This window comes from Gigantopelta aegis, chromosome 13 (genome assembly GCF_016097555.1).
Source record: "Gigantopelta aegis isolate Gae_Host chromosome 13, Gae_host_genome, whole genome shotgun sequence".
NCBI classification, from domain to species: Eukaryota; Metazoa; Mollusca; class Gastropoda; order Neomphalida; family Peltospiridae; genus Gigantopelta; species Gigantopelta aegis.
The window spans coordinates 38,230,326-38,256,608 of NC_054711.1; the positions used below are offsets into that span (position 1 = coordinate 38,230,326).

Below are 26,283 nucleotides of genomic sequence, written 5' to 3' on the forward strand. Positions count from 1 at the left end.
CACTCGCGTCCTAACCAATGCAATTCTGAAAGAAGCAAAAGAAACCATTTCAAGAAGAAGGAGAAAGCACTACAAGGCATTCTGGAACCCAACAGTGGGAAAACTACATGATGATCTGACAACAGCGAGAGAGAAAATGGAACAAGATCCAACACTTGAAAACATCAAATCACACAACTTGGCAAAAGAAGAGTTCAACAGTTAAAAACCAGGCAATACAGCGGAGCTGGCATGAAAAGACAAGCTCTCTAAAACTAGAGCATGACACTAAAAAGCTCTGGATGAAGATACTCCATTGGCATTCTCCAGAACTGTGATCGAAGACTTTGGTACCCTACATACAGGAAAAATGGCAGCAAACATACTCGCCAATGCCTTCTAGAATGCCAGCAATCTGAACATGTTGAAGGAAAGGACAAAAGAAGTAGCAACGTCCACAAAGGAAAAACCTCCAACAAAAACAATCACAAGAAAGCATGACACAGGACTTCACATCATATGAGCTACACTATGCTATTAGACTGCTCAAAATTAAAAAGGCACCTGGACGGGATGGAGTCACCAACGAAATGATCCGCCACCTAGGACCACAAGCAAGGCTACTACTCTTAAAACTCTTCAACCAATCATGGCAAACAGGAAAATTCCCTATACAGTGGAAGGAGGCAATGATAACACCCATCCTAAAGAAAAAAAAGACAAAGCAAGCTACAGACCGATCAACCTACTTAGCTGCCTAGGAAAACTAATGGAGAGAATGGTTAACAGAAGACTCTTAAACCACCTAGAATCCAACCAACTACTAGACAGAAGCCAAACTGGATTTAGAAGAAACAGAAACACCACCGACCAATTAGTCTACCTCACTCAGAAAATAGAAAATGCTTTCCAAGAAAAGAACAAAGTGCTGGCTGTCTTCGTTGACTTAACTAAGGGATTTGACAAGGTCTGGAAAAAAGGGGCTACTTCTGAAACTCGCAGAGAATGGGGATCAACGGCAATATGTACTACTGGATCAGGAACTACTTGTCTCAGAGAACGGTCCGAGTCAAGACGGAGGGGAAAACAAGCTACCTTGTGAAGCTTAATGAAGATGTCCCACAGGAAGGTGTCATCTCCCCAACACTATTTCTCATGTTCATCAATGACATCTATAAAAATGTCCCACGGCGCATCTCACGATCTTTTCATGATAAAGTTAACTAAGTAAACAGAGTGTCAAAATGAGTTTAAAGACATTGACAATTTTAACAGACACAAAAACTAATGGGATTTCAAATGAATAATTTAAAATAAATTAAAGAATACAACATTAATATCTGAACTTTCCAATTTCTCCTAAGATTTCAGTCTGTTTCGACCCTTTCTGTCAGTTTCCTCCAACTCTGTTTTCTGAGCTGTCCACACCATCGCCTACATGTCTTAACTTCCTGTGTACTTCCCTACACCCACCTGGCATCCTCGTCCTCTGCCGCTAATAAAGCTGGTCTGACCCACGGCACTAACTAACAACCACTTAGTAGGGGAGCATAGCAGGTAGTTACAAGTGCCTCTTAACAATGCCAGAAGTAACTACTGAACACTCTCCAAAGTAGTCGGACTAAGCCCACAGCTAAAAGCTGATGGGAAATTACAGGTGTGTGGCACGAATAGCCACAAGAGACGAGCACCTGTTGCAGTTGGAGAAACAAGGACTGGGATGTGGAGGTGGACAGCGAAAGAAGTGGAAAGATAGGAGGAGTTGCCAGATTGGCAAGAAATGAGATGGAATGCAAAGGAGTAAAAAGGAAAGGGGGCAATGGGGAAAATAAACAACAACAAAAAAAGAAAAAAGAAAACCCCATTAATATGTGAGTTTCTTTTGCTGTTCAGTGTACGTTGTTGTACAGGACAGGTTCAATAAATATAAACCCAATAAATATAAACAGCCTGCTTGTCAGTTACGAAACACTGATCTTATTCGTGACTACCACCAGGTAATAGAAACATAATACACACAACTGGCCTTTGTTTATTAATTTTGACATATCCGATTATGAGCAACACCAATGAAGTACATTGATTTATTAATGATCACCTGTTGGATATCAAACATTTGCTAATTATGACCTACAGTCTTAGAGAGGAAGGGAGGAAGGAAATGTTTTATTTAACGACGCACTCAACACATTTCATTTATGGTTATACTGCATCAGAAATATGGTTAAGGACCACACAGATATTGAGAGAGGAAACCCGCTGTCGCCACTTCATGGGCTACTCTTTTTGATTAATAGCAAGGGGTCTTTTATATGCACCATCCCACAGACAGGATAGCACATACCACAGCCTCTGATGTACCAGTCATGGTGCACTGGCTGGAGCGAGAAATAGCCCAATGGGCCCACTGACGGGGATCGATCTCTTAGAAAGGAAACCAACTGCATGTTTCCATCAGTAGCAAGGGATCTTTTATATGCACCATCCCACAGACAGGATAGCACATACCACAGCCTTTGATATACCAGTCCTGGCACACTGGATGGAGCGAGAAATAGCCTAATGGGCCCGCTGACGGGGATCGATCTCTTAGAAAGGAAACCAACTGCATGTTTCCATCAGTAGCAAGGGATCTTTTATATGCACCATCCCACAGACAGGATAGCACATACCACAGCCTTTGATATACCAGTCCTGGCACACTGGATGGAGCGAGAAATAGCCTAATGGGCCCGCTGACGGGGATCGATCTCTTAGAAAGGAAACCAACTGCATGTTTCCATCAGTAGCAAGGGATCTTTTATATGCACCATCCCACAGACAGGATAGCACATACCACAGCCTTTGATATACCAGTCCTGGCACACTGGATGGAGCGAGAAATAGCCTAATGGGCCCGCTGACGGGGATCGATCTCTTAGAAAGGAAACCAACTGCATGTTTCTATCAGTAGCAAGGGATCTTTTATAAGCACCATCCCAAAGACAGGATAGCACATACCACAGCCTTTGATATACCAGTCATGGCACACTGGATGGAACGAGAAATGGGTTCACCAACAGGGATGAATCATAGACAACTGGACTATGTCCCGCCCTACGAGACATACACAGTTAAGACCAGTGAAGATGACAACACTGACTGAAATGATATCATTTAGCAACTAATACCCAGTGGTGCGAGTGAAATTCGTAACAACACAGTGGTATACTAATCGTTATTCATGACTACTGTCGGGTCATAAAAACTTAATACACACACAAGCCTGTCTTTGTTGATTTTTACACATACTTTAATGAATACATGTCGAAGACATTCAATCCACAATTACTCATTTGAAAGATTTTAAATGGGTTTATTAGATTCACTGGTAGTTCAATAAAATGATCAGCTTTGTAATTATTTATATCTCGTAGTGACTATAAGAGGTTTATTACACTGAATTCAATACATAAACACTAATATTAATCCTTTGCAGGTTGATTCAGTGATTCATATCTTTTATGTGGCCTGGGTTCTTTATTCAAAACATGTCAACCATTGGGATGAAAACATGATTCACACAACAGACCAGTGACTTCTGAATAACACAGCTTTACAGACAGAAAGGAAAGGAATGTTTGTTTAATGTCAAGTTTAAAAATTATAGTTGCATATGTAATATATTATTCTGACACTTGGAGAGAGAGAGAGAGAGAGAGAGACAGAGAGAGAGAGAGAGAGAGAGAGAGAGAGAGAGAGAGAGAGAGAGAGACAGACAGAGACAGAGAGAGAGAGAGACAGAAAGAGAGAGAGAGAGAGCCAGAGAGAGAGAGCCAGAGAGAGACAGAGACAGAGACAGACAGACAGACAGACAGACAGACAGAGAGAGAGAGAGAGAGAGAGAGAGAGAGAGAGAGAGAGAGAGAACCTCTTAAAATATGAATTCCCTCGAAACTTGACGTTTTACAGTCCCTTTTAAAAATCAGTACAGAACTTACCCTATCTAAACTGGATCCCTCTCAAACCGACATTTTTGTTAGTTCCAAGGGAGTCCAGTTTACAGGGGTTTCACTGTATTTTCCCCACATGCATCGCATATACCCAGACTTTTGATTTCAGAGTTTAAGAAATGAGTCCTCTTATTACAGGTGGCTGCTTAACACAGGTGTCTTCATAACACAGGTAGTTGCATCACAGGTAGCTGATTACATGTAAATAGGTGGCTGCTAAATACAGGTGGCTGTTTAATGCAGGTGCTGGCTAAATACAGGTGGCTGCTAAATACAGGTGGTTGCTGAATGTAGGTGGCTGCTTAATGTAGGTGGTTGCTTAATGTAGGTGCTGCTAAATACCGGTGGCTGCTGAATACAGGTGGTTGCTTAATACAGGTGGCTGCTTAATACAGGTGGCTGCTTAATGCAGGTGGTTGCTAAATACAGGTGGCTGCTGAATACAGGTGGTTGCTTAATACAGGTGGTTGCTTAATGTAGGTGCTGCTAAATACAGGTGGCTGCTGAATACAGGTGGTTGCTTAATGTTTGACACCCAATAATCAATAAATCAATGTCTCTAGTGGTGTCGTTAAACAATTTTTTGTTGTTGATATAACCAAAAAAAAAACATATGATGAGCTCAGTCTTTCTAACATTCCTGCATTTTCTGTAATACATCACAACTCAGTCTTTAATGACTTTTTGATTCAATCCCCAAAAATGTAACATTATCTTTGTTGAAAAGTATTGTATATCTTCGCCTTTTCCTTTTTCTAATGAACTAGTATAATTTATGGCACATAAATATTCTTTTAAAACAAAGACACTAAAAATTAAAACATAGCACTGACAGAGGTATAGTAGGACTTTACTGAACTCCCATAAAAAAAAGTTAAAAGTTTGTTTTGATTAATGACACCACTAGAGCACATTGATTTATTAATCTTCGGCTACTGGATGTCAAACATTTGGTAATTTTTGACATATCCAATTGAGGTTCAAGCATGCTGTTCTGGGCACACACCTCAGCTATCTGGGCTATCTGTTCAGGACAGTGGGTTAGTTGTTAGTAGTTTGTGAGAGAGATCAGGTTGTAGTGGTCTTACACCTACCCACTGAGTTGTTAAAACTTGCTCTGGGTGGGAGCCAGAACTGGGCTTTGAACCCAGTACCTACCAGCCTTATGTCCGGTGGCTTAACCACAACACAATCGAGGCCGGTTACCAGTGGTTTGTTATATTCAGATGCTAACGATTAGATCTGGAGATACAGTAATCAGTCAGTTGGCTTGTGTCGGTGTACCGAGACCCTGCAGGGCTAACTATTACTCTACAACTCGCCATATTCGCATATTTTAATTCCGGGAAATAATTTCATGAAATAATTGTAATTTTACTACAAAATACAGAACTACATGTATCTGTAAAAACAAATTGAAGGGAATAATTAATTGTTCCCCATACTTACATTATTTGGGGGGGGGGGGGCGGCATTTAATATTTTACCATATTGATACCATAAAAATGTGAATAATACAAAATACTGCATGCGTGGTTCATTTGTTTACTCGAATGAAGTCATGTTCCTGCCAGGATGCTCAGCATTCTGTCAATTCCATAAAATTTGGCTAACTTTGCAGACAACCGGAATTCTCTCAATACTGGACCCTCAATAAACCGGAATTCTCTCAATACTTAACCCTCAATAAACCGGAATTCACTCAAAACTGGACCCTCAGTAAATTGGAATTCTCTCAAAACTGGACCCTCAGTAAACTGGAATTCACTCAATACTGGACCCTCAGTAAACCGGAATTCTCTCAAAACTGGACCCTCAGTAAACTGGAATTCTCTCAATATTGAACTCTCAGTAAACCGGAATTCTCTCAATACTGAACTCTCAGTAAACAGGAATTCACTCAATACTGGACCCTCAGTAAACCAAAATTCTCTCAAAACTGAACCCTCAGTAAACCGGAATTCTCTCAAAACTGAACCCTCAGTAAACCGGAATTCTCTCAATACTGGACCCTCAGTAAACTGGAATTCTCTCAATACTGGATCCTCAGTAAACCGGAATTCTCTCAAAGCTGGACCCTCAGTAAACAGGAATTCACTCAATACTGGACCCTCAGTAAACCGGAATTCTCTCAATACTGGACCCTCAGTAAACCGGAATTCACTCAATACTGGACCCTCAGTAAACTGGGATTATCTCAATATTGGACCCTCAGTAAACCAGAATTCTCTCAATACTGGACCCTCAGTAAACTGGAATTCACTCAATACTGGACCCTCAGTAAACCGGAATTCTCTCAAAGCTGGACCTTCAATAAACCGGAATTCACTCAATACTGGACCCTCAGTAAATCGGAATTCTCTCAATAATGGACCCTCAGTAAACCAGAATTCACTCAATACTGGACCCTCAGTATATCGGAATTCTCTCAATAATGGACACGGTTTCTTTGGTTACAGTTCTATCAAAGGCTTGTAAAGCCGATACCACTGAATACCACACATTTTTCATGGTCACCTGTGTGTCTAGTTTTAGACAGATTTTATTGTACATGTCACAAGGGTAGATCCAGGAAATATTTTGCGGGGATGCTGGAACTAATGTGAAAAGGGCATATGCACCAACTCATCAAAAGGGTATTTCAAAGGGGGGAGGGGGGGGGGGGAGAGTTAAAAGAGGGGAAAAGGGGTATTAAATATTTTTAGGATCCCCTTCCCCCTCCCCAGGATCCATCTCTGATATTGCGTACTTCAACTTCTTGTCTCCACTATTATATCTTCCTGGACGCTACAACAGCTTGCTCTGAATGTGCACGTAAAGCCCTATGACCTGACCTGACCTGATCATATCTGTGAGAAGTGAAAAATGACTTTGGCACAAGATTCCCAGAAAACCTTGCATGGTCTTGAAAAATAGGTGCAGTTACTGGGAGCTTTTCGGTAAAGAACAAAAACAGTAACAATTTGGTTTTGGTGTCACTTAAATCCAGAATTCCAAAAACAAATCCAGAGATGTTTTAATCTTGTTCTTTTAAAGGGATAGACCCTAGTTTCAACCCGTGAAAATTAACACTAAGTTTAGTTAAAGGGACAGACTCTAGTTTCAACCCGTGAAAATTAACACTAAGTTTAGTTAATCTACAAACCTGAAACACATTTGGATAAAGTTACAATTGAGTGAAACATGAGTATGTGACTTTGAAATGGTGAAATACCATCTAAAAATAGACTAAAACTTGACTCCACATCTGTTACTTCTCAGATGCATGTGCGTTTTTAAAAATATAAGAAATACATTTTCTGATATTAAAAACACCAGAATGACCAAAAACACTTCAAATGTACCGAAATGGATAATCTAAACAATAAAATCTAAGTAAAGAATGTAAAGTTTGTTTTATTTAACGACGCCGCTAGAGCACATTGATTTTTTATCTTATCATCGGCTATTGGACGTCAAACATATGGTCATTCTGACACTGTTTTTAGAGGAAACCAGCTGTCGCCACATAGGCTACTCTTTTTACGACAGGCAGCAAGGGATCTTTTATTTGCGCTTCCCACAGGCAGGATAGCACAAACCATGGCCTTTGTTGAACCAGTTATGGATCACTGGTCGGTGCAAGTGGTTTACACCTACCCATTGAGCCTTGCGGAGCACTCACTCAGGGTTTGGAGTCGGTATCTGGATTAAAAATCCCATGCCTCGACTGGGATCCGAACCCAGTACCTACCAGCCTGTAGACCGATGGCCTGCCACGACGCCACCGAGGCCGGTCTCTAAGTAAAGAATGATTTCAGTTGTCAAAAACGGCTCTTAATAGTAAAAAATGGGTCTTAATGTTTAAAAACTAGGGAATGTCCCTTTAATTACGGTAGATATTTTCATACTCGCCATCAATTCTCTAGGGATTTATCCAGGCGTTGTGTGGGTCTGAACATAGGCCCCTCCCAAAGGAAAGTAGCACTGAAAATTCCACATTTCTGTACTAAACATTCCCAATAGATATACCGGTTGGACCGGTAGGGAACCAATAAACTGGGTACATAATCTTTCCGTTTTCAGATCGCTTGAAAATCCCAATGCAAAATTGCTATTGACATTTTTGGGTTTGACCAATTTTGTAATGTTAATGACTTGTATAATTTATCAATTTGTAGCAGGGAATAGAACATGTTTTAAAGTTACGACTTTCAGACTAGTCATTATAACAAATATTGTAATATGAGAACCCCCTTAACAGGGGGGGGGGGGCAAGACTTAGCCCAGTGGTACAGCGCTCGCTCGATGTGCGGTCGGTGTGGGATCGATCCCCGTCGGTCGGCCCATTTGGGCTATTTCTCGTTCCAGCCAGTGCACCACGACTGGTTTATCAAAGGCTGCGGTATGTACTACCCTATCTGTGGGATGGTGCATATAAAAGATCCCTTGCTGCTAATCGAAAAGAGTAGCCCATGAAGTGGCGACAGCGGGTTTCCTCTCTCAATATATGTGTGGTCCTTAACCATATGTCTGACGCCATATAACCGTAAATAAAATGTGTTGAGTGTGTCATTAAATAAAACATTTCTTTCTTTCTTTCCCTCAACTGGTAGTCATTTAGTATCAGAGCTTGAAATTAATCATAGCAACAACAACTGCTGTAGCTAGTTGTGATATGAACTGCCATAGTTCAAGGTCAACAACAATGGCAGTTTTATGCCACTGAATAACAATCATAGCCACCGGTAATGGGATTGTTTTTGGTTTTTAATTTTATATTTATTTATTTATTGCTAAAGTTACTGGTTCAAAATTGTTGTAGACAGAATCAAAATGTCAGTGGGTGAGAATTTTTCCTAAGGCAAAAACCTTTTAAAAGTGCTATAGGTAACAGATTCTAAAAGGGGCAGTCCTGAGTTTCTTGCCATTGTTAAGGTGTAGCAGACTACCAGAGATGTTTCAAGAACAACAAATTTGAATTAAATACATTTTCCTGCATTAAAAATATCAGTGTCTGTATATTTAAATGTGTTTCTGATCGTCCCAGTATTGTACTAGCTGAAACTTCATTTCGTTTCCCAATATATATATATATTTTTTGTATGTACGAAATTGTTGCCATACCAAATGCAGTTTGGACTACATACAAATAATAGGACAAGAAGAAACACTGAATATACAGATACATATATTCAAAAGAAGAAACAATATTTAGTATGTAATTTTAGTCGTTACAATATTTTATCAGTCGGAACATCTTACAACAGCAACAAATACAGGACTGTCCCTTTAAGTTTGACCCCTGTAGAATCCTCTTGGTTTTTCTCTTTTAAGTTGTTGATCCAAACAACCATTATCAGTGGACACTACGCAGGTGGTAACAAAGTAAACAGAATTCCATTAGTGACCATTACAACCTAGATCCATCATAAGAGCAATGATTCCTTAAGAGCACATAACCATGAACAATAATCAGTCCTTGTTAATTACTGTGGTCTATCTTATCGGTACGTAGGTGTAATTATGTACTCCACACTAATATCTTCCTAAAAACATACAAGTAAGTTCATCTCTCAGAAACACAGAGCAAACACTGTTAATCTTTAGATGACATCATTGTTAATTAGGATACGTTCCATTTCCTATAACAGACCGGATATCATAGTAATTAGGACATGTTCTGTTTCCTATAACAAATCGGATATCATAGTAAGTAGGACATGTTCTGTTTCCTATAACAAACTGGATATCATAGTAATTATGACATGTTCTGTTTCCTACAACAAACCGGATATCATAGTAATTAGGACATGTTCTGTTTCCTATAACAAACCGGACATCATAGTAATTATGACATGTTCTGTTTCCTACAATAAACCGGATATCATAGTAATTAGGACATGTTCTGTTTCCTGTAACAAACCGGATATCATAGTAATTAGGACATGTTCTGTTTCTTACAACAAACAGGATATCATAGTAATTAGGACATGTTCTGTTTCCTATAACAAACCAGATATCATAGTAATTGGGACATGTTCTGTTTCCTATAACAAACCAGATATCATAGTAATTAGGACATGTTCTGTTTCCTACAATAAACCGGATATCATAGTGATTAGGACATGTTCTGTTTCCTGTAACAAACCGGATATCATAGTAATTAGGACATGTTCTGTTTCTTACAACAAACAGGATATCATAGTAATTAGGACATGTTCTGTTTCCTATAACAAACCGGATATCATAGTAATTGGGACATGTTCTGTTTCCTATAACAAACCAGATATCATAGTAATTAGGACATGTTCTGTTTCCTACAATAAACCGGATATCATAGTAATTAGGACATGTTCTGTTTCCTATAACAAACCGGATATAATAGTAATTAGGACATGTTCTGTTTCCTACAATAAACCAGATATCATAGTAATTGGGACATGTTCTGTGTCCTATAACAAACCGGATATCATAGTAATTATGACATGTTCTGTGTCCTATAACAAACCGGATATCACAGTAATTAGGACATGTTCTGTTTCCTATAACAAACCGGATATCATAGTAATTAGGACATGTTCTGTTTCCTATAATAAACCAGATATCATAGTAATTGGGACATGTTCTGTGTCCTATAACAAACCGGATATCATAGTAATTGGGACATGTTCTGTGTCCTGTAACAAACCGGATATCACAGTAATTGGGACATGTTCTGTGTCCTGTAACAAACCGGATATCACAGTAATTAGGACATGTTCTGTTTCCTGTAACAAACCGGATATCATAGTAATTAGGACATGTTCTGTTTCCTATAACAAACCGGATATCATAGTAATTAGGATATGTTCTGTTTCCTATAATAAACCGGATATCATAGTAATTAGGACATGTTCTGTTTCCTATAACAAACCGGACATCATAGTAATTATGACATGTTCTGTTTCCTACAATAAACCGGATATCATAGTAATTAGGACATGTTCTGTTTCCTGTAACAAACCGTTTCCTACAATAAACTGCTACTGAATGTCTGGAATTCCAGATCAATCCAGAAATATCTGAATTTATAATGATCACCCACCCACCCTACCCCACCCTCCACCCAAGTTCCTGGCATCTTCCAATGGCTACAAAATTCAATCATATCAGTATAATTAAGTTTCTGCTACATTCATTACAACATAACATCATCCCATTGGTCCAGACATAGCAACGGGAGTTTGTTTATTCCTCAAACGTAAAAATTACGCCGTCAGGGAACGTCGTATCTGATGACGTCATTTTATATGGGCAAGTTGTCTTATTGAGCGTTATTGTTTATGGAACAAACATAATTCAAAATAAAGTATGACATTTCAGTGTTATTATTAGCAAGTATTGATTCAAATTTAATTATAAGTACTGTCTGTTACTTCTTTTATGTTCATCTGGGTACAGTGGCGGATCCAGAAAATCCATTTAGGGGGAGCCCCAATGACATAAGGCGGAATGCCAATGGAACTTTGGGGGAGGTTTCAAGGGGATTGTAAAAAAATGAAAATTAATATATATATTAAAATTATAACTGTCCCCCCACCCCACCCCCCAGATCCGCCTCTTGGGTACGAACTAAAAAAAACATCTGCAAACTTATGTGAGAACGGCTTCGCCAATTCACACAGTTTGTGGAAAAAGAAAAATGTTTTATTTAACGATGCACTCAACACATTTTATTTACGGTTATATGGCGTCGGTCATATGATTAAGGACTACACAGATACTGAGAGAGGAAACCCGCTTAACAGCAAGGGATCTTTTATATGCACCATCCTGTAGACAGGTACACAGCCTTTGATGTACCAGTCGTGGTGCACTGGCTGGAGCGAGAAATAGCCCAATGGGCCCACTGACGGGGATCGATCCCAGACCGACTGTGTGTATCCACTGGGCTATGTCTCAACCCTCACACAGTTTGTGGATAACTTGTTTTGTTCATATCCCAAACCGGCCTCGGTGACATCGTGGTTAGGCCATCGGTCTACAGGCTGGTAGGTACTGGGTTCGGATCCCAGTCGAGGCATGGAATTTTTAATCCAGATACCGAATCCAAACCCTGAGTGAGTGCTCCACAAGGCTCTATGGGTAGGTGTAAACCACTTGCAGCGACCAGTGATCCATAACTGGTTCAACAAAGGCTATGGTTTGTGCTATCCTGCCTGTGGGAAGCACAAATAAAAGATCCCGTGCTGCCTGTCATAAAAGAGTAGCCTATGTGGAGACAGTGGGTTTCCTCTAAAACAATCTGTGTGGTCCTTAACCATATGTCTGACGCCATATAACCGTAAATAAAATGTGTAGAGTGCGTCGTTAAATAAAACACTTCTTTCTTTGTTCATACCCCAAAGAGCGTAAAAGAAATAACAGACAATCCTTAAATATTGTCGATGCCTTACCGTGTGTGGAGGAAACGCAACTACATTCTTGTAGCAGTGCGCATGTTTCCGTGGAGTCACAACACGAGGGACACTGTCCATGTCTTGACCGGTCCTAACTGTCCATTCTCTGACTGACCACAGCACACTGACCGATGATCACATCCAAACAGAACTGTGTGTCACAACTCTCTCCAGGTGATATCTGTGACAAAGAAAAAAAGTATTTTATTTAAAGATGTAACACATTGTAATTATGGTTATATGGTGTTGGATATATGGTTCAGGACCACAGAGATAATCAGAGATGAAACCTGCTGCCGCCACTCAACGGGCTACACTTTGCGACTAATTAGCAGCAAGGGATCTTTTACATTATCCCACACAGGATAGCACAACAGCTTTTCTTACACCACTGGCGGGAACGAGAAATAGCCCAATGGGCCCACTGATGGGGATCAATCCTAAACCAGGCATGCTTTACCACTAGGCTATGTTCTGCCCATCTGTGACAAAGAAAGGCAGAGAAAAGGAAACAGGGAAGAGACAGAATGAGAGAGGGAGAAAAAAGGGGCAGAGGGAAAGATAGATAGGGAGTAGGAGAGAGACAGACAGAGAGACAGAGAGAGAGAGAGAGAGAGAGACACACAGAGAGAGAGAGAGAGAGAGAGAGAGAGAGAGAGAGAGAGAGAGAGAGAGAGAGAGAGAGAGAAGATTCAGACAGAAAGAGAGACAGAGATAGAGGACACACAAGAGAGATAGAGAGAAACAGAGACAAGAGACAGAGACAGAAAGAGAGAGAGAGACAGACAGAGACAAGACAGATACAAACAAGATAGAGAGACAAAAAACACACCACACCAATAGAGCCAGAGGAGAGTCAGAACAGAGGAGAGAGAGACAGACAGACAGACATTTTACATCAGACAGACAGATACAGAGATAAAGGGGTGACAGAAAGAGAGAGAGTGGTTGGTGAGACCAAGAAAGAGTGATGCTAGAACAGACATACACGTGACAATCAAATTAAAGGTGGCTATTACCATCCACTACGAATGTCATGACGTGATCTAAAGTTCATATGGAAGCCTAAAGCTATTTTCACATATTATACACAGATGTGGACCTGAACAGAATAGCATAATAAAATCGGATCAACCATGTAAATGGGTAAGCACATTATAATATAAATATATTATAACAGGTATATATAGGGTAAATAATATATTTATCCAGCAATCATTATATACATGGGCAAGATATGATGACTAGATAAATCTCTATATTTTCTGCCACTGACCACAAATATAGGTCACGTGACATAAGCCCGACTCGACTCGAGTATTTTAGAGTAGATTTTCAATAAACATACTCTTTAAATCATTTGTTGAAGTGCTGTAAATACAAAGAACTTTAGCGATAACAATACTAAACTTGTATATTTAGTTATGAATTAGAGTTTAGAAACGGTTTTTTAATGTGACCGAATGTAGCAATAATGACGTCATGCATCTTGTATGATGTCATACGGCAAAAGCCTTACTAGGTTGACAATACTCGATTTGCGAACACAAAACTGGAATAAATAATAATTTTCCGAATATTCCTGTAGAATTACAGAATAAAAGAAATAACTGGTTACTGTCTTAAGATATTGGCTCAGGTCGAATGGCGAATGCAGCTCGGCAGAGCCTCGCTGCATTCGCCTTTCTAACCTTCGCAGGATATAGCCGATATCTTAAGACAGTAACCAGTTATTCCCTATAAATCAAACAAAATGTTTCCCTTAATTAGTAAATGACGTAGGGTCATTTTTGTATTTTCTACATAATCAGATTGCAATGCCTGTTGGTGTTTTAATTGTAGCAAACTTGCTGTCTGATTACCTAACACACAGAGAACTTTCACTACTTCTGTCGGTCTTTCTTTCTTTTCTTCTTTCTTTCCTTTTCTCTATATTTAAACTGCAAAAATATAACTGTCGTGACGTGTATATAATATGGAGAAGGCCTTGTAAGTTTTACAACTTGTGCCTAATCCATTTGTTCTCCAAAAGCAATCAAATATGTTTCAATCAATCAAAAGGTCTTCTGAAATGAAACTGGCATAAAAAGCTATTTTTGTAAATTTTCGGCATGCTGTTTGGCATGTGGATATGAGAGAGGTGGAGAGAGGAGAGAAGGGAAAGTGATGGAGAGAGAGAGAGAGAGAGAGAGAGAGAGAGAGAGAGAGAGAGAGAGAGAGAGAGAGAGAGAGAGAGAGAGAGAGAGAGAGAGAGAGAGGGAGGGAGGGAGAATGAGAGAGAGAGAGAGAGAGAGAGAGAGAGAGAGAGAGAGAGAGAGAGAGAGAGAGAGAGAGAGAGAGAGAGAGAGAGGAAGAGGGAGAGAGAGAGAGGGGGGTAAGAAGAGAGAGATAAAAAAAGAGAGAGGGGGAGAGGGAAAGAGGTGAGCAATAGAGACAGAGACAAAAAGAGTGAAAGAGATAGGGAGGGAGAGAGAAAGGGAGAAAGAGAAAGGAAAGAGAGAAAGAGGGACAGAAAGAGAGACAGGCAGAGGGAGAGAGAGAGACACACACACAGACAGACAGTCAGAGATAGAGAGTTTGTTTAATGACAGCCCATCACATTGAACTGTTGAGGTAATTGCTTTCATCCTGTTCTATGAGGTAAAGTTCACAGTAATCTTCTACTACTGTTTAAAATCCCAGTTTTCTCCCATTTTTCTTGTTCAATGCCATTTAATTATATCCTTGAGAGACCAAGCACTTGCCTGAATTATTTTTAAAACCCCTTGTTTCCTTCCTGAATATTTCCCCAACTGTTTGTCAATAACAATGGAATTTGTAAAAATGTTTTGAGTAAACCTGTTACCACAACTGAAATTTGCCAATAACACTGGAATTTGTAAAAATGTTTTGAGTAAACCTGTTTTCACAACTGAAATTTGCCAATAACATTGGAATTTGTAAAAATGATTTGAGTAAACCTATTTTCACAAGTGAAATTTGCCAATAACAACAGAATTTGCGAAGAAGTTTTTGGTAAACCTAAAAACATTTTTTTAAATATTATTTCTGTTATAAAAGGTGAACATACCTGTACGTGTTCTGTCAATGGAAGCTGGTTTTGTTTTAATTACCGCTTGTAGTTAGGAGGGTATTACACAGGTAATCTCGTTACACAGGTATGAACTCCAATCTGACCTTTTGCATATAGCCTAACAAATAAAGCCCCCAGTACTAATTATGTTTGGTTCAGAGATTTACATAACTAGTGTTACTACATACGTGTATTTAGTATTTAGTAAATTCAATATAAAATAATGGATATCCCTCAAATAAAAATTAGGCTTTTAAACCATATTTGTTATTAACCTGTAAAGAATATTATACATTTATTTATACAGGGTAATCTTTATGGACATGTGATTGGTATCTAGTGTTTTCTATCTGGCATAAAAAAGTGCTCATTGTACTGGATTTAATTTTTATAAATAGATGGTTAGTATATATAAAGTACCCTTAAAGCAGATTCAACTGTGTTATAACTGAATATTATATTTGTTGCTGAAATGCTTCTTGATATGATCTAAACATGACGTTAGTGTGTCATTATTTATACAACTACAATCTTTCCACCATTATACAACTTATTCTACAGGTTGCATAGTACCAAAGAAGAGAGTACCGTGTCAAGGTTCGACGTGCACCGTCAAATATTTACGGAGTAAAAGCAGCTGTGGGTGTGATTGGTAGTAATATGTGACATTGATTATTTGTGCTAATACTATTATCCATTGACAATAAATAAATACACTTTTATTTGTTATACAGTTGTTATGCAGTATATACCAGAGGTTGAAACTAATGCGGGGTACCCCCAAAAATGGAACTGCAATTTTCAGCAAAAATGACGGTTGCTATTAAAAACATAAATTAAATCTCTTAAATGATACGTGACCCCCCATTTTCTTGCAGCTAGATTAGATGTGAGGTGCCACACTTTCTATTGCTGTACTTCCTGGGTGTGTTGAAATGCTGCTTATATCAGTTTTATTAGTAAACGTTAACATTACCGGCAATAGGAATTGATTTGGTCTAATGGAACCTACAGCAGTTGCCGTTGCTGCCATGATTAATTTCAAGCTCTGATACTAAATGACTACCAGTTAAAGGGATGAAAGAAAGAATTTTTTTATTTAACGACGCACTCAACACATTGTATTCACGGTTATATGGCGTCAGACATATGGTTAAGGACCACACAGATATTGAGAGAGGAAACACGCTGTCGCCACTTCATGAGCTACTCTTTTCAATTAGCAGCAAGGGATCTTTTATATGCACCATCCCACAGACTGGGTAGTACATACCACATCGTTTGATATACCAGTCCTGGTGCACTGGCTGGAACAAGAAATAGCCCAATGGGCCCACTGATGGGGATCGATCCCACACCAACCGTGCATCGAGTGAACGCTGTACCACTGGGCTTTTCGATTAGCAGCAAGGGATCTTTTATATGCACCATCCCACAGATAGGATAGTACATACCACGGCCTTTGTTACACCAGTTGTGGAGCACTGGCTGGAATGAGAAATCGCCCAATGGGTCCACCGACGGGGATCGATCTTAGACCGACCACGTATCAGGCGAATGCTATACCACTGGGCTAGGTCCCGCCCCTGTGATTTGATGACGTCACTAAAAACATTAATGTTAAATCCTTCAATACACCTCAGAATATGACGTCATTATATCAAATGTGACGTCATTATGTTAAACAGGTCATGGAAAGGACGTTAGAAACTGATTTTTTGCATATTTTAACTAAATAGAAGTGTAATAATACTATAAAAATTGTTTGGCTTTTTTATCGATATATGAGTCACAAATTTAATATAAAATTAAAAGTGATTTTATACAATTTGTGACTGTTATACATCAATAAATTCACAAAAAACTACAAACAATTCTTATAAAATATACCAAACAGTGTCAGATAGTCTTGATGTTGAGAAGTTTATGAATAGTTCTGTAAATTATAGATTCTAATACAACTTTCATATAAGCCTTTTTTCCATTGGTTAATTTCTGTGATAAATCGGACAATAGATGTACGCTGTCATGGGCAACCAGGATTTATCACGATGACAAAATTTCGAGAACTTGTCCGACATGTTGTCACTTAGTCTCACGTAAAATTTCAGTTCTATCTCTTGAGGCATTGCAAAAAAAAACAGAAATGAGAAAGTGGAACAGAAAGAGACCTATAGTACCCTCTGATGGTTCTGTCAGGGGATAACGAATTTTTTTTTTACAAATTCTTGCTTTGAATATTGTCCTGCATTTTTTACTGGTGGTGGGTTGGGGGTTTTTTTTGGGGGGGGGGGGGTATGTTTGTTTTTGGTGAGGGTGGGTCTTTTAATACAAGAATATCAAATAATTTCTTGTAATTGTAACACTGTGCACTATTTGATAACCTGCATCATGGGTATTATGTCAATCTTATCATTTTCAATATTATATATTTTATGTGTCTCCTTGACTAACTTTGAAGGTCAGACACAGGGGTTACTTTTCCTATGGCAATGATTGAATGATAATAAACTAAAATATCACTTTATGTGTTCTAAAGTAAAATATATTCAAAAGTACTTTAAAAGAACTATATTTATACAAACTAACCTAAAGCAATATTCATAATAATAAAGCAATGACTCAGCTCTTTTTGTTTCAAGCCATAATATAATAATTTCTTTTCCAGCTGTAATGGAAGGAATTGTTTTATTTAACAATGCATTCAACACATTTTATTTACGGTTATATGGCATCAGACATATGGTTAAGGACCACACAGATACCACTTCATGGGCTACTCTTTTCGATTAGCAGCAAGGGATCTTTTATATGCACCATCCCACAGACAGGATAACACATACCACGGTCTTTGATATACCAGTCGTGGTGCACTGGCTGGAGCGAGAAATAGCCCAATGGGCTCACCGACAGGAATCGATCCCAGACCGACCCGCCTCAAGCAAGAGATGAAACCCACTGTCACCACTTCATGGGCTACTCCTTTTCAATTGGCAGCAAGGGATCTTTTATATGCAGCATCCCACACGGGGATCTAATTTGGAATTTTCACGTGATACGCAGACTTTTTCGGCGATGGAATAAAACTCTATTGGCTGTGCGTTTATATCATATGTTTTAATTTTTTTTAAACATATTTGTAATCTCAGGTGGTACACAGCTGCATACCTGCGTATATGGAAGCTAGACCTCTGCCACACACAAGATAGCACATACCACAGCTTTTGTTACACCAGTGATGGTGCACTGGCTGGAATGAGAAATAGCTCAGTGGGCCCACTTATGGGACAGCTGCAATGGTTAAATCTTGAATGGCAGTAAACTGAAATATCTTTTTTACTTTTTTAAAATGAAAGCACTGGGTTTTTTTTACCTAAACTCCGAAAATAAATTATTCAAAATATTTACATCTCAAATTAAATCATTATTATTTCTTTTAATATACTCACAAAATAATTTATCATAAAAGCCCATAACATAAATAAAAAATCATTAATAAAAAAATAAAAAACATTAATAAATACAAAAATAGTCATTCACAAAAATCCATTATAAACAACCTTAACACAATTACAAATATTAATTAATGAGCAAAATAAAATTTATTTACCAGCAAACTATACTATAAAACTTCAATGATATTTTGTTCTATTTTTTATTTTATTTATTTAATATTATTATTCACCTTTCCCTGTTACAAAAAGGCCTACCCTCTATTCAGGGTGGAAACAGAGGACAGGTGGTCAACAGGACCCAGGAAGTTGTATCAGCAAAACAGAATATTATAGAATGGTGAATACATTTTTTTTTAAACATTCATTTACACCTAATTTACTTGATGCAGTAAATTTTTCAATGAATTAACTGAAATAAGTTATAAATAATAAATTATTATAAAAACATCATTAAATAATGCAACAATTAAACTAACAACAAATGTAACAAACTTTAAATAAATTTGCATAATAAATGATAGTCATTTATTATGGGAGTTTATTACCCATATGGTTACAAATATCTTGGTACATATCAAAGTGATACGTCCCACTAGAACACCAAGTGGATGTAACACTTTCGACATCACACGATGATGTCATTAATTGGCACACTACAATCTTACAGGAAAGTCAACGAAACGAGATGAGTGATATAAATTAAGATTGATTATTGGTAATAAATAGGATATTAAACTCGATATCATTTCATATCATGTTTATGTCCCTCGTGAAATAATTTTCATTGTCACTCACTAAAGCTCGTGACAATTGAAAATTATTTCACTCGGGACATAAAAATGATAGAAAATAAAAGCTCATTTAATATCCTATAAATATTTAGATAAAAACAAAATCCACAAAAAAAACTACTTTTAATATAAGAACAAATTTTCAGACGTGTTTTTATTAATGTTACAAGTAAAGTAAATATTAAACTCGCATTCACATAATAAAGTCAATTATTATAAAAATCTCAGCTAAAAAAAAAGTCAATAAATACAACAATAAACTGACAACAAAAATGTCTTAACTTCAAATATATACTCACACAATAAATGATTATATAAAGCTCAGCTAAAAAAAAAAACATCCACAAAAAACCCTCGAACTTTGTAATACATGTACAAATTTTTGGATGTGTTTCTATTAACACTACGAGTAAAGTAAATATTAAACTGCCAATCAACGTACATCACTCGTCAGTGTGTGACCAAGTAAACAAACCTGTGATCCTGTCAGTGTGTCATTTACGTCACACAGTCAGAAATGTTGCTAACAATGGGTGCAGATCTATTCCAGGCCACATCAAAATGCTTTACTCTACCTGGACACCAAAGAATGTTGTGTGTATAGGGAATCTATGGGAATCCACAGGAAAGGTCCGATTTACACTTGTTACAGATTTAACTCATTCAATCAGGATGTTTACCGTTTACTTCTGAAAAGATTTCAACTACCGGAAGGAAGGAAATGTTTTATTTAAAGATGCACATTTTATTTACGGTTATATGGCGTCAGACATATGGTAAAGGACCACACAGATATTGAGAGAGGAAACCTGCTTTCACCACTTCACAGGCTACTCTTTTCAATTAGCAGCAAGGGATCTTTCATATGCACCATTCCACAGACAGGACAGTACATACCACAGCCTTTGTTACACCAGTTGTGGAGCATTGGCTGGAACGAGAAATAGCCCAATAGGTCCACCGACGGGGATCGATCCTACACCGACTGCGCATCAGGCGAATGCTTTACCACTGGGCTACGTCCCACCCTGTTTTAACTACAGAGGCAGATCAAGAGGGGACTAGGGGACCTACCCCCCCCCCCACCAAACACAATTAAGTGCCTTTTTTCTGGCTTAAAAAAACAAATTCAGTGGGATGCCCTTTTCGTCAGTTGGTCCATGTGCACTTTTTCCCTTAGTTACCCTAAATCCATCCCTAAAGAATAGAATGTAATAGATGTTTAACGACACCCCAGCATGAAAAATACACTGGCTATTGGGTGTAAAACCCACCCTTAAAGAAGGCCAGGTGCAGGATCTTGGCAGGGTGGGGGTCTTCATTGAGTTTGAATCTTGTGCGTTTGTTGTATTTTATTTTCTCTATGCAGGAGTAGATCTAATGGGGAGTACTGAATGAGAGTGTGCACCCTCTTCCTAAACTTCTAAGTACCCTGAAAATCCTTTACATAATGGACGTTAGTGTTCTTTAACATGTATCTTCTCAATTCAATACAAAAATTGTTAAAATCTTGTTAAAAAACCCATGTAATATTTCAGTACCAATTAGTCTCAACGTTTAGTTTTTCAAGGGAGACAATTTCGACGTGTCACTTATGCTCTAGTCTCAGACTGTCAACTGTTCTGACGAAGTTGGTCAACTCGACGGTTGCGTTGTAATTTCACCAACTCCCGACTTATGATGGGTGCGCTCACATTAACAACTCATTGGTTGTAAGAATGCTCAGACTAGCAAATGGACAGTTGTAGAAGTTGGCCAACTCTGTGCTGGCAGTTGGTAGTCTCAGCCTAGCATAACACTCAGCTCTTTGTCACTGTGTGTCAGATTTGTGGTGACCATATTTGTGGTTTCACATGTATTTGATCCGAGCTTCTGGGTCATCGAAAGCCCTGTCTCCTCACAATTTATTATTTGTTTTTTAATTGAAAAAGTTACCCTATAATTTAGAAGTGCACTTTTTGATTTACCAAGAAAAGACCGTAATTACTGTGCCGTGATCAGTTTTACTCCTCCACTCCACCCCCTAGGCACTGCCCTTGTGTTATGTAGTGTATCCTGTATATAAAGACCACCTAGTCCTAAAGTATGTGTGGTCGGAGTACACAGGTTTTACTGTGTACAGAAGGGTCACTCTTTTCATTGAGGAAACTACATGTATTTGTATACATACATCCTGTGTACTAACATGTGAGTGCAAGGGCTGTCAGATATAGACCTTTAATTAAATCTTGTCAAATAACTGTACCAAAATATTTAAAATACTTCTTTTAAAAAGTGTTTTTCAGCTGTTACACAAAATATACGTCTGTAGAATATGTACCAATTTTTTTTTTTTTAAATGGGGGCGGGATGCAGCCCAGTGGTAAAGCACTCGTTTGATGTGCGGTCAGTCTAGAATTGATTCTAGAACGTTGCTAGTTTTCATTCCAACCAGTGCACCACAACTGATTTATCAAACTGAAAGGCCATGGTATGTGCTATCCTGTCTGCGTGATCGTGCATATAAAAAATCCCTTCATACTAATGGAAAAATATAGCGGGTTTCCTCTAAAATTATATGTCGAAGTTACCAAATGTTACCAATATGCTCTAGTGGTGTCGTTAAACAAAATAAATTTTTAACTTTAACTTCACGAGTGATAATTTAACTTTAATGAGTTCATCCATGCTTGTTTCAAGTCTTCCACACTGCTGTTTAAAGAGTAATCAGTAATTAATTAGTAATTAATTAGCAGTCAAATTTGATACTGATTATTAGAATTGCTTCTAAAATTCTAGTATTTGGGCGGAATGTAGCCCAGTGGCAAAGCGCTCGCTTGATGCGCAGTCAGTTTGGGATCAATCCATGTTGCTTCTAGCTTACAATTTGTAGTTTTTAATTATAATAAGTTGTCAGAATTTTAGAATGATTTTTAGAATTGCTTATAAATTTCTGCTCTTTTTTAGGGGTGGGGATGGGGGGGGGGGGACTTCTAGCTTAAAATTTGTTGTTTTTAATTGTAAATAGTAGTCTAAATTTTAAGTACAGTGAAACTCCTCTAAACCGGACACCATACAGACCAAGTAAAAAGTCAAGTTTCAGAGGTATCCGGTTTAGAGAGGTTCTCATCTGTACATACATGTATATTTAAAAAGGGGCCGCGAAAAAAGTCCTGTTTTGAGGTAATTACAGTTTACAGAGGGTCTGGTTTTGAGGTAATTACAGTTTACAGAGGGTCCGGTTTTGAGGTAATTCCAGTTTACAGAGGGTATTACAGTTTACAGAGGGTCCGATTTTGAGGTAATTCCAGTTTACAGAGGGTCCGGTTTTGAGGTAATTCCAGTTTACAGAGGGTCTGGTTTTGAGGTAATTACAGTTTACAGAGGGTCCGGTTTTGAGGTAATTACAGTTTACAGAGGGTCTGGTTTTGAGGTAATTAGTTTACAGAGGGTATTACAGTTTACAGAGGGTCCAGTTTTGAGGTAATTACAGTTTACAGAGGGTATTACATTTTACAGAGGGTCTGGTTTTGAGGTAATTCCAGTTTACACAGGGTCCGGTTTTGAGGTAATTCCAGTTTACAGAGGGTCCGGTTTTGAGGTAATTCCAGTTTACACAGGGTCCGGTTTTGAGGTAATTACAGTTTACAGAGGGTCCGGTTTTGAGGTAATTACAGTTTACAGAGGGTCCGGTTTTGAGGTAATTACAGTTAACAGAGGGTCCGGTTTTGAGGTAATTACAGTTTACAGAGGGTCCGGTTTTGAGGTAATTACAGTTTACAGAGGGTCCGGTTTTGAGGTAATTACAGTTTACACAGGGGCCGGTTTTGAGGTAATTCCAGTTTACAAGAGGTTTCACTGTATTAGCTTGTAGTTTAAAATGGAAAAGCAACCATTGCTTCCCAATACACAATATGAATTTTGAACCTTGGGGTGTTAAAATATTAAAGATTTTAATTTAACGATCCTACGTCTAATTTAATCATGTCTGGGAGTGTGGTGATTCTGTGCATCTTTAACATTTGTTGTCAGTGAAAATCAATGTCAATATCAAAAACAAAGTCAGACAAAATCAATGTCAAAGTCAAAGACAATATCAAAGTCAAAGACAATGCCAATATCAAAGTCAAAGACAATGTCAATATCAAAGTCAAAGACAATGTCAATTTCAAAGTCAAAGACAATGTCAGTATCAAAGTCAAAGACAATATCAAAGTCAAAGACAATGTCAATATCAAAGACAATATCAAAGTCAAAGACAATGTCAATATCAAAGTCAAAGACAATGTCAAAGTCAAAGACAATGTCAAAGTCAAAGACAATGTCAAAGTCAATATCAAAGTCAATGTCAGTATCAGTCAAAGTCAATGTCAGTATCAAAGTCAAAGACAATGTCAAAGTCAAAGTCAAAGACAATGTCAATGTCAATATCAAAGTCAAAGACAATGTCAAAGTCAAAGACAATGTCAATGTCAAAGTCAATGTCAACGTCAAAGACAATGTCAAAGTCAAAGACAATGTCAATGTCAAATTCAAAGACAATGTCAAAGTCAAAGACAATGTCAAAGTCAAAGACAATGTCAATGTCAAAGTCAAAGACAATGTCAAAGACAATGTCAAAGTCAAAGACAATGTCAAAGTCAAAGACAATGTCAATATCAAAGTCAATGTCAGTATCAAAGTCAGTCAATGTCAGTATCAAAGTCAGTCAATGTCAGTATCAAAGTCAAAGACAATGTCAAAGTCAAAGACAATGTCAAAGTCAATGTCAAAGTCAAAGTCAAAGACAATGTCAATGTCAATATCAAAGTCAAAGTCAAAGACAATGTCAATGTCAAAGACAATGTCAATGTCAAAGTTTAAGACAATGTCAATGTCAAAGTTTAAGACAATGTCAGTATCAGTCAAAGACAAGGAAGGAAATGTTTTATTTAACGACGCACTCAACAATTTTATTTACGGTTATATGGCGTCAGACATTGGTTAAGGACGAGCGAGTGCTGTACCACTAGGCTACGTCCCGCCCTGCAAGTCAAAGTTTATTTTATTTAACGATACCACTAGAGCACATTGATTTTTTATCTTATCATCAGCTATTGGACGTCAAACATATGGTCATTCTGACACTGTTTTTTAGAGGAAACCCACTGTCGTCACATAGGCTACTCTTTTACGACAGGCAGCAAGGGATCTTTTATTTGTGCTTCCCACAGGCAGGATAGCACAAACCATGGCCTTTGTTGAACCAGTTATGGATCACTGGTCGGTGCAAGTGGTTTATACCTACTCACTGAGCCTTGCGGAGCACTCACTCAGGGTTTCGAGTCGGTATCTGGATTAAAAATCCCATGCCTTGACTGGGATCCGAATCCAGTACCTACCAGCCTGTAGACCGATGGCCTAACCACGACGCCACCGAGGCCGGTCCCTGCAAGTCAAAGACAAAGACAAAGTCAATATCAAAGACAAAGACAAAGACAATGTCAATGTCAATATCAAAGTTAAAGTCAAAAACAATGTCAATATCAGAGTCAAAGACAATGTCAATGTCAGAGTCAAAGACAATGTCAATATCAGAGTCAAAGACAATGTGAATGTCAAAGACAATGTCAATATCAAAGTCAAAGACAATGTCAATGTCAAAGACAATATCAGTATCAAAGTAAAAGACAATGTCAATATCAGAGTCAAAGACAATGTCAATGTCAATATCAAAGTCAAAGACAATGTCAATGTCAATATCAAAGTCAAAGACAATGTCAATGTCAATATCAGAGTCAAAGACAATGTCAATATCAAAGTCAATGACAATGTCAATATCAAAGACAATGTCAATATCAAAGTAAAAGACAATGTCAATATCAAAGTCAAAGACAATATCAATGTCAATATCAAAGTCAAAGACAATGTCAACGTCAGTATCAAAGTCAAAGACAATGTCAATATCAAAGTCAAAGACAATGTCAATATCAAAGTCAAAGACAATGTCAATATCAAAGTCAATGTCAGTATCAAAGTCAAAGACAATGTAAGTATCAAAGTCAATTAAAGTCGAAGTCAAAGTTGTAGTTAGTTAGTTGTTTAACAACACCACTAGAGCACAATGATTGTCCATTGGATGTCAAACATTTGGTAACAGGAAAAATTGAGCGCTGCTAGTATACCTAAGACTGTGGTATGTGCTATCCTATCTGTTGGATGGTGCATAGGAAAGATCCCTTGCTATACAGGAAAAAATGTAACAGGTTTCCTGTTACCAAATGTTTGACATCCAATTAAGTAGTCCGACTGAATATTTGGTCGCTCAATTTTTACGGTCGTCTGGTCATCTGTGACGACCAAATATTCAGTCGGACTACTTAATTCTATGATACTATTGCCGTCGGACGACTGACTTTTTTTTTTTTACACCAAAAGGCGAGTTGTGTCGCATAATAATGTTGGTTGCTGTTTTATTGGAATATAAATATACGTGTAACTCTATTTTCAAAACACAGATGAAATCAGGGAAACCAAATTTTTGGAGGGGCAACCTCAATGTGAACCCATACTTGCCCTCTGGGCAAGCGACCAAAATCCTTAAAATTGAGCAGT

At 38.1% G+C, this 26,283-nt stretch overlaps 1 protein-coding gene across 4 annotated transcripts in view; it reads right to left on the reverse strand.

Moving 5' to 3' along the window:
• The window catches only part of LOC121387329 (inositol-trisphosphate 3-kinase homolog), a 100,153-nt gene that overhangs the window by 67,462 nt on the left and 6,408 nt on the right, over positions 1-26,283 (reverse strand). The window contains exons 2-3 of one of the 4 annotated variants that reach the window (XM_041518366.1): positions 20,186-20,285; positions 12,389-12,572 (exon numbers count right to left, since the gene is read on the reverse strand). In XM_041518366.1, the coding sequence (XP_041374300.1) occupies positions 12,389-12,469 (81 nt within the window). In that variant the 5' untranslated portion in view covers positions 12,470-12,572; positions 20,186-20,285. Of the gene's footprint in view, positions 1-12,388; positions 12,573-14,253; positions 14,375-20,185; positions 20,286-26,283 lie in introns of those variants that run through there. The other 3 variants (XM_041518367.1, XM_041518364.1, XM_041518361.1) reach the window with 3 other exon arrangements.